Consider the following 16,323-nt stretch of genomic DNA (forward strand, 5'->3'; position numbering starts at 1 on the left):
GTCGTGGTGGGTTGACCCTGGCTGGGTGCCAGGTGCCCACCAAGCTGCTTTGTCCCTCCCCACTCCTCAGCTGGACGGGGGGGAGAGAAAAATACAACAAAAAGCTCGTGGGTTGAAATAAGGACAGGGAGATCACTCACCAATTACTGTCACAGGCAAAACAGACTCAACTTGGAGAAATTAATTTAATTTATTACCAATCAAATCAGAGTAGGGTAATGAGAAACCTTAAAATGCCTTTCCCCTACCTCTCCCTTCTTCCCAGGCTCAACTTCACTCCTGATTTTCTTTACCTCCTGCCTGCTGCCCTCCCCACCCCCCACCCCAGAGTGTGGTGCAAGGGGACGGGGAATGGGGTTTGTGGTCAGTGTTCCTGACTTCCACATTGTTCCTGCTGCTCCTTCCTCCTCAAGGCGAGGACTCCTCACACTCTTCTCCTGCTACAGCATGGGGTCCCTCCCATGGGAGACAGTTCTCCATGAATTTCTTCAGTGTGGGTCCCTTCCAAGGGGTTCAGTCCTTCAGGAACAGACTGATCCAGTGTGGGTCCCCCACAGGGTCACATGTCCCACCAGCAAACCTGCTCCAATGTGGGTTCCTCTCTCCACAGGTCGTGCCAGGAGCCTGCTCCAACGCAGGCTTCCCATGAGCTCAGAGCCTCCTTCAGGCATACGCCTACTCTGGCATGGGCTCCTCCATGGGCTGCAGGTGGATTTCTGCTCTACTGTTAACCTCCACGGGCTGCAGGGGAACAGCCTGCCTCACCATGGTCTTCACCACGGGCTGTGCAGGGGAATCTCTGGTCTGTTGCCTAGAGCACCTCCTCCCCGTTCCTCTTCACTGACCTTGGTATCTGCAGAGTTGTTGCTCTCAGATATTCTCAGTCCTCTCTCCCCTGCTGTTCCATAGGGGTTTTTTCCCCCCTTCTTAAGTATGTTATTACAGAGGTGCTACCACTGTTGCTGATGCATGGACCTTGGCCAGCGGCGGGTCCATCTTAGAGCCAGGTGGCATTGGCTGTATTGGACATGGAGGAAGCTTCTAGTAGCTTCTCACAGAAGCCACCCCTGTAGCCCCCCCCAGCTACCAAAACCCTGCCACGCAAACCCAATGCAGTGGTAAATAAAAGGGTATAGAAGGGTACAGTTACGCTGCCTTTTTCAGAAGTTAAAAAGGCAAAGTTGGCGATAGCTTTCTCCTGTGTCTGGTGCAAGAGGCCTCATGGTATACTGTGCTGCCTTTCAGAATGATTGGTAATGGTATGGACATTGCATTTCTGCGCAGCTGTACATTATTTGGACTCGTCAGCTCAGGCTTAATGGCAGCTTTGCCTGCTGATTTGTGTTAATCTGTGGTTGGCCTTGTCCACTGCTGCAGCTGAGCACAGTTCTGTGCTGTGTTTCTGCTAGCACTACTGTTCTTCCATTAAGATAAGAATAGCTTCTTCCACCACTGTTCATTGATTTGCGTTGTTGTACAAAGGAGTTGCATCCTTTTTTTTTTTAAAAAAAAAATCCTTCTGGTGCCCGAAATCTGTAACATGAAGCTCAAAGTGTGTGCACCAGCGTAATGCCTTATTCCTTCCTAGTCTATTGGAGATTAGTGAAGCGTAATTCATGTCTGAAGTGCTTCAGGAGCATCAAGTTATGTAGAAATTGAAAATGTGAATTAATCTGTTTTGGAATATTATAGATTTTATGTATATTTCAGCATCTTGATAACCTGAAAATGAACAAAGATATCACTGAGAACTGCCTTTCCTAAATTATTTGAATTAAATTATGTAATTGAATAAAGTCTCTATAACAGAAACATAGATACGAGTTCCAGAAGAAATCTGAATCTGAAATTTCAGGTTGAGACATACTGGTTTCGGAGAAGTTAATATTATTACTATTGAAGATGTATTTATCTGGGAGGGAGAATATGTTCACAAATAACGTGTTCTGTAGAAACGACAACTTAATTTTTCAGCCAGAAATAGCACAAAAAATTTTGGTTTAATATTCTGTGGGGAAAATCCTGGTTTTCACCTTGAATTTCAAGTGTTTTATTAGCAAGCGACTAGATAACAGTTCATGAACTTCAGATGTAATGACTTAAAAACTAGTGTTTGAGTTGGATGTTGAATATATCGCACCAAAAGCATTAAGCAAGTTCCTGTGTGTATATATATATAAAACAAGCCTATTTTTCCTCCTTATTTACACAATGTTGGCAACAGAGGTGTTTCTTGAATTGGTATAAGGCTTCTGATTTCCACAGGGAATCTCATGCCTAGTAGAAACATGGCTGGCACAGTGGACAGGGAACGAAGGAGGTCATTAGACATGTGCCCTTTCCTACTTGGACCTAAATGGCATCTCTTTCTGAAATCCATCTGTCAAGTGTGTGTTGATGAGGAGGATGGAGCTGATCCTTGTGTTGTGTGATAGAAACTTTAATAATATCTACTTGACCAGGTTTGAGGCAGGTTAGAATTTGGATAGCTGTATTTATTAATAAGGATGTCTCTTGATGCCAGTAATGCCATTTTCATTTTGTCAAAGCGCCTTCATCAAGGAACAAGTCTGTGTAAAAGCATATCTTGAGGCTATCCATGAAACTGTTGAGCATACATTTCAGCAAGAGCTCAGCTGCAAGTGTCTGCAAGGCAAGGTGCACAGCCTGCTCCCAGGGGTATGAACGCGCAAGAGCAGAACAGTGTCCCTTGTTGATACTGAATACTTGTTTAGAATGCTTATCTGCATTTCCAGTTGGATACCTGAAGGGATTTACTGTCTGAAATGAGTTTCTTTCCCACTTCCTTCCACTCCCTACCTTTTTTCCCCAGCTATGGAAGTCCTGTTTTCAAAAATTACTTGCTTAACAAAATCAGAGGCTTTTCTTATGAAGATTCTGGGACATAGGCACAATGCTTTGACCTTTTGGTGTAAGAAAAGCAGGTACCAAGATGCCGGGTGCTTTGGAGGAAGAGTGAGGACAAATCTGAAGATTGCTGACAAAGAAAAACTGATGTCCAGGATAGTAAACTATCTTATTAGCTTTCTGACCATTTGATGTACCTTAAAGCAACTGCCAAGCTGGCACAGTCCAAAGAGGAGTGTGCCAATGGGCCAGGTGCTACTGTTGCAAAAGCATTCCCAAAACTGGCATCTCTGGGTTGTGAAGGTAATCCTACAAGGAGTAGCAGGACAGTGTGGTGAGGTGAGTAGATAGGACATCAGTGTTGCACTAGAATCCTCTTAACCAATTAATGCAATTTGATTATCCCAACAGGTACAAGAGATTTAAGATATTAAATTACACAAAAGCACAGGAGTCCTTTTCTGTATGCCTGGTGTATACAGTGCTTTCAGGGAAGACTGTGCTTCCAGCTGTTCAGGTTCTGGTGCCTCACAGTAAGGCAGCAGGAGCAGCGGTTTAAGAACCACCATATTAAAAAAAAAAAACCAAAAAAACAAAAACAAAAACCACCAAAAACCCAAACAAGAGATGAGGAACTGAATTATAATCAGTGCTTGCTTTCCACTAGCTGTGCTTTTTTGTTGAATGTGTTGAAGTTTATATCAATAAAGGTTTTTTTAGCAGGAGACAGCTTATGTATTATTTAAAGTCAACTTTGTCTTGTCATATATGAAAAATCCCATACCATCTTGACACGGCATTTTTAAAGTAACTTAATTATTTGAATACTACATTTTAATAATCCCAAATACTTACTTTTGTGCATATAATCAAGTTATAACTTGCATAGTTATATAGAAAATCTCTGCATTTTTAATGTGCAGTGTACAGCTATTAAATAGAAATTTGCCTCTCCCTCACCACATGGAAATATAAATTTCCCTTTCCTCTACCCTCTAATATGAATTGACATATAACTCCCTTAAACATTTGCATGGATTTAATGCAAGGAGGTATCAATCATGTAGACTGAGTCTTTCCATATAATTATGCATCATGTATTTATCATGGTGATAGAAGAGAAAATAGCTCTTTCGTAATGTAGAGTGTCTTTGAAGATGTACAGCAACTTCAGAGAAATGGCATATGCACAAATACCTCTCATTTCTTCCTTTCTCTGATGACTGGAGATACAGCACTACATAGTTGCCTTTGTCTGATGGCCTTTCAAAACTTAAATAATAGATACTTCCACAAAATTGACATTTGGAGCAAAGTGAAACAAGTGATTTCTCCTCCACCATTAAGTGGGGCAGGGTCTCTTAAGATGTCAGTAAACATAGTACATTCTTTGAAGCATCCTGTTCTTGTTTTGTTTAAATAAATGGTAGTATGTGAGATATTTGTGATACAAGTGATAATGCATTGCAAGAGCAAACATTAAAGATTGAATGTCAGGAGGAAAGGGTGAAGCTGTTGCAGTAGGGAAGGATATTTCTAACTGATTACCCTCCCCATCCATTTGTCTGAATACTTTGTGTCTCCAGAGTAACCTTGATTTAGCAGAAGCACTGATTTATCTCGGAAGACATTTTGTCCCCTTCCATCTTGTGGTCAAGAATGAGGGACAGCAGCTTCTGTCAACTTCTAGTGAACCCTAGAAAGGCAGCCAGCTTTTTCCTTTGTCCACTTTTTCCCCACTGTGTTAGCAGGTGGGAATCTAGGTGTCAGCCTGCTCCTGGGGCAGCTGGTACAAGCAGACCAGTATGGGCATCTTTAGCCCCTTGGTGTCTGGGAGGCAGACTGGCAGCCTTCTCCCCTCCACCCTTGGCTTTAGGAATCTGTGTATATGCACGTGAGCAAAAAGTAGAAATGCAGTGCTGTAGAGATAAAAGTGCTCAAATGGAAATAATGGCTTCGTTTTATTTAAAAACAAAAACAAAAACAAAAAAACCCAAAAAACAAAAACAAACCTGCTTGAATAGTAGATGTGTTCTCTCTTTAGGGAGAAATCAATGCGTCTGCTATAAAATGCATGTTCTTTGGCAAAAATGTCAGCTTCTCTTTCATTGAATGGGCTGTGTCTGAAGCACTCTGTTAAACGCAGCTCAGGGAGGATGCAATCCTCTTAGAAGGCAGGCATCCTGCTGGTCTTGGGTTTCAGCAGCGCACTCGGGAGCTTTTAGTTTGTACATGAAAAGCTTACTGGCAGCGGCTTCTGCACAGGAGGACTGGGCGTAGTTGGATTTACTATCAAGTAGGAAGTAGGTAAGGCCTTTAGAAGGAGCTTAGAGGCTAATGTATAAGATAAAATACCACAAGATTTATGTGTACTCTGTTTCCTTGTGTAAATCCCTTTGGCCTTTCCTTGGAACTTGTGAGGCTTCTTGCAATGAGGGTGAGGGAGGGTGATGGGATGGGCAGAAGACGTTCTGCACTGGGGTGTGAGGTGAGAGACAGTGCAGGGCTCTTTTGGGATCACCATAAGAAAGGCCCAATAACAAATAGCTTAATAAAGTAACTGTTTTAATAAGATAAAATAGAATAATACAGATAGCGAATGAATCGTGTGTTCCTTCAGACACTGGGTACCCTGCATTTGTGCAGCATCAGATGGAGCCTGGATGGGTTTTCCCATGGTGCTGCACAGATCCTATCTGTGGAGAGGTTCCCCTTTTTTGGTGATTCAAGCTGTTGTATGATTTTCTTGCAAGAAATCGACCCTAGTAATTGTTTCTACTGTCAAACAGAATGGAGGTTCACATGAGAACTTTCTGCTGCACTTGTAGATAAATCCGAGGACAGGTAGGCAGCGTGATCACCAGGACGGAGTGGGAGCTGCCTGCAGGGTCCTCGGTTACTACAAGCCGGCTGGGTTTGTCGTGCGGCCAAAGATTTGTTCTGCACACCTCAAAGCCACACTGGACAGGCAGCACAGACCTGGGCAGGCTCAGGTGAACTGTCACGTGGATCACCAGCTCCTTGATGTATGATGGTCTCCTGGTCAGGATCAGTATGGGGGGCCTGCCCAAATGTGTTTTGGTAGCTATGGGGCCCCGCAATTAGGTACCTGCCCAAACACAGCACATGCTGCCTGCTCCAGCTGCAACTGGTTGGGAAAGTGTTGCTACAGTTTAGGTTTGGCGTGTAGGATCATGGGGCAGAATCACAGAATTGTCTCGGTTGGAAGGGACCTTTGAGACCATCTAGTCCACCAAGAGGACCTGTTGCACAACGCTGCGTATCCACAGCACTGCAGATATGTAGATCCAGCTCGTTGTACGACATAAATCATTTTACATTTTGCAGAAGTGAGGGCTGATGTGCCACATGGTAGGGCTTTGTTATTTAGAGTCAGCACGTGTTCCCTGTGGTACTGAAGCAGTGGAGACTTTAAAAATGCTGCATTTCCTTTCCTTCAAGGATCTTCGTCTTCCTTATTAAGCCCTTTCCCTTTTCAGGGCTGCTGCACCATGTCCTGCTGGCTCTTCAGGCAAAACCCCTGCCCCTGCTAGACCCCTGCATCCAGCTTCTCTGTCTGCTTTGAGCGGGCCGGAGGGAGCGCTTCAGAGCATGGCCTCCTCCCTGCTGGCCTCTGGTTGTCCTCAGCTCTTGCCATAGTAGTTTGCATGCAAAATCTGCTGTGTGCAGCCCAGTTATCTTAATTGTTTCTCTCTGTTCAGTGAATTGGCAGCTGGCAGTTAGCTCGCCTGCTCCTTTTTCTCTCATCTCTGCTATCTAAAGGATTTACATAAATATCCTAAGGCACTTTGCTGTTGAATATGCGAATGTGCTGCATCAGGGAAGCTGATTTGTGGAAATTAAAAGGCTGTTTTAATTCTTAGGACTTGACAGTCCAGGATTAGACCATTAGCAGTGAGACCACTTCCTGCGGTTTCACTGATGTCCCGCTGTTTCCTCCTTTGCATGTTTGTAAATCTGAATACAAAAGTGTGCTGGTGTACTGGTAGGTTTTTGCAATGTGTCAGTAAAGATGCTTTTTTCCTCTCTTTGGTTTGTGGAAGTGTGTGTCCCCTCCCTTCATTTCATTATGGTTTAAAGAACAAAAATGTCAGAAATTAAAACAGGACCCTCTTACTGACTTTCTTTTGGAATGCCTAGTGCATACAGCAGTGCTTTTTAATGCTTCTTAAAAGAAAAAATGTTGCAAAGATAACCAAGTACAACCCTACAGCTAGACTGGCTGATTTACAATCTAACACGGTAGTCAGAAAACCCAGAAACACAAAAACCTACTTGAAATTTAGATGCTCCAAGACTGAAACTTCTGACAGTGGAATGGCAGGGGGAAAGAGAGTAGATCAAGTCGGGAGAGGGAATATTGAGGGTCCTGGGCTTTTAGTGTAGATTTATGTGGAGTACCTTTCCTTTAAAAAAGCACAGCATTAGCACACTAAAAACACCACTGTAACTTTTCTAATCTGTAAACAACATGCATCTTGCTTCAAAATTATGAAAATCAAGTTTCATAGGGCTTGCTGTTATAGTGGCTTACCTGAAAATGGTTTAGTAAACATTTAAAATTCAGGACATCTAAACAGATTAAGGATCACTGAAAGTTACCCACCAAATCTTTTAATCTTTGCAACTTCACTCTTTGATCAAAACTAAAACATACGCAAAGGACTGTTTCTATGTCTCATAGTATGCGCTTTCAGTCTATCTTTGGTGGATACAGTAAAACAATTCTTTCTTTGGAGTAGGCACATCTAAAGAACTGGAATGGAACACATTTTGAAAATGGAAAAAATCAACTTCTGGCTATTGAAATTCATGTAAATATGTAATTTGGTAAAGTTCATAGAACTGAAACACATTTTTTTTTACTGATCATTGCCCCTAGTAGCATTGTGTACTCTGTACTGCACAGCAAGTTCAACAGAAAGTAAACATCATGGTTCCCGACTTTGATTTTTGAAATATTTACTTGATCAATTTTTCCATGCTTTGCTGTATGAACTCATGACTTTGCATCACTTGCCATTCACTTTCTTTCTGATGATTCTCTGCTCTTGATGGAGAAGTGGGAAGGTTTTATATTGTGCATTTCATTCTGCTCCTACAAGGCTATGCACCTTACCTTCAAAAGAAATCATAGAACAATAAAGCTAGGCTAGTTTGTGACTGCTCTATCATTAATACAAAATCTCCATGCTCATGGGTTGCTAATGGGTAAATTTGATGTGGAGCAGGCATAAGCGTGCAGTCATGTTTCTGCTAAATTAATAGTATTTAATGCAAGATCTGTGTCTCTACTTTCCTGTTACCCTTCTGATGCTTTCTGAGGGCTGTCTCTTGTATGGTGCGAATGTTTGAAGGCAGCTGTCATGGGAGACTGACTTTGTGAAGCCTGTTGCTACTCTGAAACAGGTTTTGAAAAATTGTTGTTTGATTACTTGTATAATTTTTGAATAGCAGCCTTGCAAAAATATCAGGCCTCTGCACTGTCGAGATGCTGTTTTGCCAGCAGCGGTGATGTGGATCAAAGCAGTAATAGTGGGTGTTATAAGTAGTATTTCAGCTGATTGCAGAGTTGCTGGACTGGAAGCAATCTTTCATTTTTAGCATGGCCCTCTCACAGAGGGATGGGGTGGCAAACAGAGTTTGAACATACTCAGCCGCTTCTGTTGGTGGCAGTTTTCTCCCATGGTTAGAGCAGAGAAGTGCTGGTCCCTGCCCCCCTCAGTACCCAAGTGGCAGGAGGACAGGGGTGGGTAGCAGAGGCCTGGGCTGCTCGGTGAGATGGTGCCAGTGGAAGAGCTTCATGGCGAGAGAGGAAACGTTAACCAGGGGGATTTCTTGCAAGTTGCCAAGATGGCAGGGATCGTCTTTTATGGAGAAGAGAACAAGAACCTGTGGCTGCTCAGCCTTTTGGCAGAAGAGGTTGCCGGAGTTGTTTGGACGGTAGCAGTCTGATGCCTTTTTCCCTGCCAAGCATTTTGAGGTTACAAGTAGCAAAGCAAATGAGAAGGTCTGCCTTAGGTGTGTTCAGGAGAAGGACACCCGTACAAAATCCTAGCAGGCTTTATTCAGATGGCCTTGCCCTGCCTTGTTGGAGCTATCATGAGGTTCAAGGGATGTATATCTTATCCTCTAGCTTTTTCAGGTTTGAATGAACAGGAATAGTTGGTCCTTTTCTCGGTATCCCCCAACAGCCAATATGGCAAGTCAGAAGACTGAAGTCTGCTGAGCAGCTACTGCTGATTGCTGCTGGTGGTGGATATGGGTCAGAGAAACGCGATCACTGTGTCTTCTGCAAATCTTGCCACTCTCAGTGTGTTGTGGGATGCACAGTTTTGGTTAGTTGTTGTTTTTTTTTCTAGTGGAGAGTGTGAAAAGGCAATGATAGGAGGAGGTAGATGTGCGTGAGCTGAAAATATTCAGGTACATTGAGTTTATGTTGAAGAGATTATTGAGTTCTCCTGCTAGAAATTAAGTACCCAAGCATGAGTATTCTATCTGTTTTACGTACAGGGATGTGTGTGTGGAGTGAAGCAGCTGAAATAAATTTGTTTTCATCTGGCGGTGAGCTAGGCAAAGATCTCACCCTTTCTCTTTGGACGTTGCATCTGCAGGTCTTTGCTTCCTTGGCTTTCATTATTAAATCTGCAGCATTTTAACTGTTAAACTACCACAGATCCTAAAGGGTTACTTTTTATAGTTGAATTCTGGAAAATGTACAGTATAATAAAATGACTATTAATCACTACCCAAATAACCAGGCATAATAAAATTAACAAACTAGCAGTGGTGGATACAGATGTATTTGCAAGACATCTCCTTCTCTTCCAAGATTATTTCATGATTTGACTGCAGCATGCTACCTGTGCTGTTGGGAATGGTAATTTCTGCAGTGTGATGATAAACAAGAGTCATTGGCCAAAGAGAGGTCCCCTTGACATTGCTATGGTGAGCATACTTCATCACAGTCTTGTTGTTAGTGCTGTCAAATAGCTTATATGAAGCGTGAATGATATGTTGGAAAGATTAATTTTGTCAGGTATACTTATGACAAGGGTAGCTAACATCTCAGAAGGGATAGTTTACAAGCACTTGCACAATCAGCCCAATTGTTTTGTTTCATAATTAATTATGTTTATTCATGGGTGAAGCTGTGATTTCTGTCTGGAGCTAGAAAGTTAATCTCTGACAGTCATCATGAAAAACAAAATTCTGCTTCTAGAACCACCACTGTTTCCTGTGAAGAATATAATCTTAAGTCCTTAGAATCCTGATTGATATTGTGTTAAACCTCAGAGTACTACACTTTACAGCAAATGCATTTTGCAGTACTTTCAAGACAAGAATCAGAGGACAGAGTTGAGTCCACTGACTGAATTCTCTTTGTGTGTGTTTGTTAATTAGTAGGACAGGTATTTTTGTGTTACAGAAAAAGTCTTTTGATTTTACTAGTCAAGACTAGTCATCTTGCATTTGGTAGCGTTGGATTTTGGTGATAGGTAGCTTGGAGGAGAACATACATACATAACTTCGTTTTCTTTACAGAGTTCAGAATCTTTGTAATAATGATCAGTAAGTTCACTTCATTACTATTAATTTAACTGTTGCATGGATGTGTGCATTAAGTGACCTTGAGAATACATTGGCATTCTAGTAGTGCCTCTGGCACATTGCATACTAAAACACAGGGAAATAACTCTGATCTTACAGTATCTGTCTCGTATTCAAAACCTTTTAAATAGTTTAAGATAAAATTAAGTGGTGCTGAGAATAGTTCACACTTGAACTTCTCAGATTTAAATTTTCCTTGTGGTTTTGTTGTTTGATTAGTCTTGTAGGTTTTATAGAACCACCATTTCTAAATTTCCTGCCTCCTTTCTCTAGCACCTTTCCACTTCAGTTCATGGCTCAGCTTTGTCTCTTTACACTTTCTACTGCATCTTGCAAGGGGCTCCTTTTAAATCTCGCATCTACTTTGTCAGCTTTAGGAAGTGAATCATGGTCCTGAATGGATGATAAGCTGCTTATGGTGAGCTATATCCATTCCTTAACCAAGTCATAATCAGCACATTTGGCAGCTCTTCTTTCTAGTCTGTGTGAGATGCAAATTTTTTCTAATAATTTCTTTGAGGTTTTGCTTAATATGGAGGCAAAATATATCTAAGACGACGATCACACCATCCATTCAGGGTGAAACTTGCATTTTGATAGTTATATACAAACAGTCCTTAATTTCTGGTGGAATTCATAAACTGTACAAAACCTATCTGTAGACAATTTTAAATTCAGCATCTTGAAAAGCATGCATACGGAAGTAAGGTAGAATGTGTGGTATGATGTTAGCTATTGAAAATTAACAATGAACATGCTAATGGTAACGCCATTTGACAAAATAATTGCTTTCTGAATTTGACTAACTGAAGCTTTACTGCTTAAAAAACCCACTTATTTTGTTACACCATCCATGTACAGAGATCCCAGGTGATGTCACCCAAGAAGGAATAGGTAAAGACTATTGTTCGTTAATAATAAAATGATTTGTTGAGAATAAAAAGATAATTAAAGGGTTTATAGCTAAATGACTAAAGGTACAAAGTGAAAGGTAAAAATAAGGCTTTTTTACCATGTTAAAAATTTGCATTGAATATGACAAGGATAAAATCCACAGAAAATAGTGTGTGTAAAACAATAAAAATGGAACAGTGAACACAGGAACATCTTGGATGTAGTTAAGTCCTAAATAAAGCTGCTTAATATTTATTGCAGATTTTCTAAAATCCTTACCTAAAAGCTAAGTTACCTTTTTTCCTCCTATTAATCTCCACACATGGTGAAAACTCCCACCAAAGCCATAAGGTTGGCTTTCATAGGGACGTGTCATGAAGGTGCAGCAACAACCAACATTGTCTCTGCTATTTTTCAATTGTTTTCTAAAATACCCTGTTCTCCCCACAAAGTTAAGGTGATCGAACACCGTCACCTTGTCATCATCTTTTCCTTCCTTCTTCCTTTTCCACGGGACCTGTCTTTTCCTACATCTTTATAGATACCATCCTTTGATTCTTTTTCTAGATTGAGAAGTCAAACATTTTTAATACAGTTATTTCATTTAGTCTTCTCAAAAGTAAGATGCATTACTGCTGCTGTTATCCACTATGTTTTAGAAAACTCTTGTACGATACTGTTGTGCTCTGAAATCAAAGGAACGGTATCACAATATACTAGGATGTTATTAGTAATAAAAATTCAGATAGTTCAGGCACAGAATCCTTTTAATATATTTCAGAGCTCAAAAGATGGTATGTATGAGTTGTTGATGATGTCTCACATGCTTCTGGGTGACAAGAAGTGGTTCCCAAGTGTTTGACTTGGGAAAAAAAATGAAACAGGAAAAATTACTTCTTCCCTGTTCATTTGGTGGAGGTTGGTTGACTGGCTTGTTTCTCCATGTTGCTACTTTCTGTAAGGGAAGAACTGTAGCAATTATTTAGGTTGATGACCAAATTCATTAAAATCAAAGAGGTTTTCATCACTGACCTCAGTGCAGCCAGGTAACCGTGTTGTCTCCTGCTTTGGGGACTCTGACAGCTCCCTGTGTAACAGGGACCTCTTGTTTCTCAAAGAGATTATTAGGCAACATCTGCTGTCAGTGTGGAACCTGAACAATTTGTCCTACACTGACAGGCTTATGAACCATCTATAAGATCATTTAAATTGCTTAATTCTTGTATGTGCAGTGCTTCTTGTCCAGAGCAGTGGTCAATAATAATGCACAAGGGAGATAATTTTCAGCAGTATTAGATGGGAACATCTACATAACAGAAATGTCTCTTAATGCAAGAATTTTGGGGTAAGTTAGACAGCACCAGTATTGACACAAGTGTGAAGATTAATATAGCGGAACGGATTAGTTTAAATTACACAATTACCTCTAATGAAGCTGAGAATATTTTGGTATGTTTCATCCCAGAGTAATTTTTTTATTAAAAAGTTAGTTTTTTCTGCCTCTTCGTCTGCTCATGAAAAGAAGAAATGTTAATATCTCTTTATATTGTTGTACAGACCACTTTCTGATTCTGAACAGATCAACTTTTTAAAGAAAACAAGACTATATATTCAGCAGCAGAAGTACGATGAAGCGGTAAGTCTGATTTTGCTATATGCCTCCTAGAAACTTTTTACAGGGACTTCTATTGTATATAAATATTTAGATCTGTTTAACTTGAAATGCAACTGGGAAATAAAACTTTTTTCCTTCCTTATGATGCACATCTCACTTATTAACACAAATAAAATCCCACTGTAAGTCTCCAAAATCTTGCATTTTTACATCAGTTCTAATGAATAATACCAACTTGCCGTATTTCTTTCTCATACTTCTTAAACTTTCTGTTACCATTCTGTAGTATACTAACACACAGTGTATGTTTTTATTTTCCACTGTAAAAAAGGGTAAATTGAGAGAGAAACTGAGGGATGTAGTTCATGTTCACACTTCTTGGGCTGTTCGTTGCATGAAAAAATGTAGGATGTCTTGCTCCCTCATAGATCCTGCTTTGTTCTGTTCTTTTACCTGAACCAGCTGTTCTTGGTTTTAATTTCACATTTCAGTTTGCCAGAGACTGTTAGCTATATGTGGAATTGTTCTGTGCATCCCAGTTCTGCTATTACTTTCCTAAGCGTTTGTACCACACACTGTGCAACAGGGTGCTCAGTGGGAACGGTTCACCAGTTCTTGTATTCTGACATTCACAGAAATAATTTGTAGAGCTAAATGATGCAAAGAAATCGTTCATTTTAACATGTTTAGTCTGGTCACTGAGTTTTGCGTTAAAAATTACATTAAAAAGTTGAATATGTAAGATTACCTTTAACCTGCGAGGTGCATGGAAGAATAATTCCTTTATGTGTTAAGGTTCAGCTCTTCTTTTTCCCTAATATGTTTCTCAGGGTAAAAATTTACTGGTTTATGCACAGGACAGCTAGATCTATTTTATACCTTGTGCCTTCTTATTTACCTCATTGTAAATTGGAAATAGCTCAGTTTAAATCAGTGGACCTGTTTTGTTGTGGGAGCAGGTTTTCTTTTTGTTTCCTAATACTACTTGGTCGTCACACATTTACTTAAAGGAGACATTTTATACTTTTCAGCAGTAGAACCTGCGAGTTTGTGTTGTTGATTGCATATAAATTTTACCCCTTGTTCACTTGAGTGCCCAATGTGTTCAAGTTCACTCTTGATCACTAAGACATCAGGCTTGTTCCTGTGCCCTGGTTGTCCCCAGCTTCCTGTCACAGTGCAGAAAGGTCAGTGCGTTACCAGCTGCAGGGTACAGGTGATTCTTTGCCTCCTCAACCCTACAGCTCTTTGCATTGCAAATATGCATTTGTTATTGTATCCTCAGGAATGACGTGATTTTGGGTGAGTTTGCCCATTGGCAGACTTGTGATCTCTTCAGTAGTTGACATACCTTTTTCTGTTGATTGTTGCTGTTAAGTCCCAAGTGGATACCTGGACACATAGAGAAGCATCGTCATGCATGCTCGACTTCTTATTATACTCTTCCTTACAGATCTTCTAATCACCAGACAATCCTCTGTGACCACAAATTACACAGCTGAGCTTCCCATGTTTGGGTAGATCACAGGGGTCAGCACACCTCTGTGTAAGGAATGACACTCACGGCGGGGAAAAAGCACTGTCTTTAATAGGGTGTCTCCCCACTGGAGGTACTGAGTAAGGGGACCTGTGATTAGACTGGATACAACCCTTCTGGTATCCAAATGATTTGCATCCTGAGAGCCCCGAGCAGCTGCTTTGTGAATGAAATGGGGCTCCAGTTCTATCTCTGAATTCACCTCTGGTGATTAGGCAAAATGCCTGGGGTGTCAGATACTACTGAAGTGGTGAACATCCATCCCCAGGAAGTGGGTATTTCAGGCTGTGGAGAGTGACCATGTTCCAGCTGCATCCATAATCCTCCTCTGTAAATGTTATGCCTTCAGAAGCACATGACTGTTTTTTTGGGGGGTGTTACTTATAGTGGAATATATATATATATGGGTCAGATGCTCATGGGAAAAACAAGTGGCATGCTTGGTGGTCGGTGGTATTCAGGGTGTGCTGTCTATGTACCTTTCACCATCTGACCACTGTGATGGCCAGAGATGGTGGCGAAGGAGCCAAATGACGGTTGACTTTATGTCCAACAGGAGTCCAAAGGAGTGTGTACTCCAGCAGTTGGTGCTGGCCAAAACACTGTACCTGGGCACAGAGAGGACTCATGTGCCGAGAGTGGCGATGCTGCTTGAGCTCCACTTGCTGTCAGTAACGTCGATTTGTGAAGTGGAACTTCCACTATTCTAAACTGTTGCTTGTATGTTTTGTTTGCCTCTAGGTATCTCTGTGCAAAACCCTGATTAACCTTGCTTTGGAAGGCTTGTCTTATTACCATACTTACGATAGATTATTCCTGGGTCTGAGTATTGCAATGGGTTTTGTGGGCTGGACAACTTACGTGATTTTGGTGATTATCAAGACCCATACCAATTTGACCAAGACTGTCCAAACTAATAATAAGGTAGGTTGGAAACATGCAATAATTTTTTTTTCTATCAGTTTTCAGCATTATATATATGCCTGGTGACTCTGTGTGGGAGACCAAATTGTACACTTTCCACTTCTTTTGACAACACGTGGAAACTGGCAAGCTGTGGAGTCTTCTAGCTACTGTAATCCTGCGTAGTGTTAGGGTTTGGTCCATTTATTAGGATCAGTATTCCTAAGCCGTGTAAGTCTGAGCAAGCAATACTGTGCTTTCTCAGTTTCTTCCTTCGTGCAGCTGTGCATGTTACTGGATGCTAATGCAAGTGTGAGCAAACATAGTGATTTAAAACTATTAGAGGGTCTGTCTTTAACCAGAAGCCAGTTTTCAGCCTTAGTTGCGGTAAAGTCAGCACTCTGTTGTAATAATACTTGTTTGAAAGAATACAGACTTCAGGCTTCCATTTTGACTTTTGTTCTTTACTTTAAGGCCAAAAAAACATTAGCGTGCGAATTATTTTGTTCCTGTCCTCTTTGGCAATGTGAAATCAGTTTTCAGAAGCTGTGCAGTCCAGTCATGGCGTTTTTAAAATGTATAACCTGTTTTAATAGAAAGGTGAACTGTGGTTTTACAGATTGGCTTGCTCTCTTGCTCTTTGTGATTTGCAAGGGTGTAGCAGAAGACATCAAAGATGAAGGAAGCTCTTTTTGACAAGATTATTATGGTTTGATTTTTCACAAAGTACAAAATCCTAGGAAATTCATTTACTTTCAGTCATTCATCAGGAAAAGAGGTACCTCAAAAAGGTGAACAGGTAAAAAGCTAGCATTTCATTAGAGAAGAATTAAAGCCTGGGGGGGCACGGATCTCTCAAACTTCAAGAATTTGT

The 16,323-nt window shown here is 40.9% G+C and overlaps 1 protein-coding gene across 1 annotated transcript in view; it reads left to right on the forward strand.

Annotated features, from left to right (window-relative positions):
* Nucleotides 1-16,323, forward strand: part of PIGN (phosphatidylinositol glycan anchor biosynthesis, class N) — a gene marked incomplete at its 5' end in the record, with an annotated part of 88,315 nt that overhangs the window by 29,019 nt on the left and 42,973 nt on the right. Inside the window, 2 exons of the mRNA XM_009883949.1 lie at nt 12,952-13,030; nt 15,288-15,470. Of these exons, the coding sequence (XP_009882251.1) occupies nt 12,952-13,030; nt 15,288-15,470 (262 nt within the window). The remainder of the gene's footprint in view (nt 1-12,951; nt 13,031-15,287; nt 15,471-16,323) is intronic.

This window comes from Charadrius vociferus, unplaced genomic scaffold (assembly GCF_000708025.1).
Source record: "Charadrius vociferus isolate BGI_N301 unplaced genomic scaffold, ASM70802v2 scaffold234, whole genome shotgun sequence".
NCBI classification, from domain to species: Eukaryota; Metazoa; Chordata; class Aves; order Charadriiformes; family Charadriidae; genus Charadrius; species Charadrius vociferus.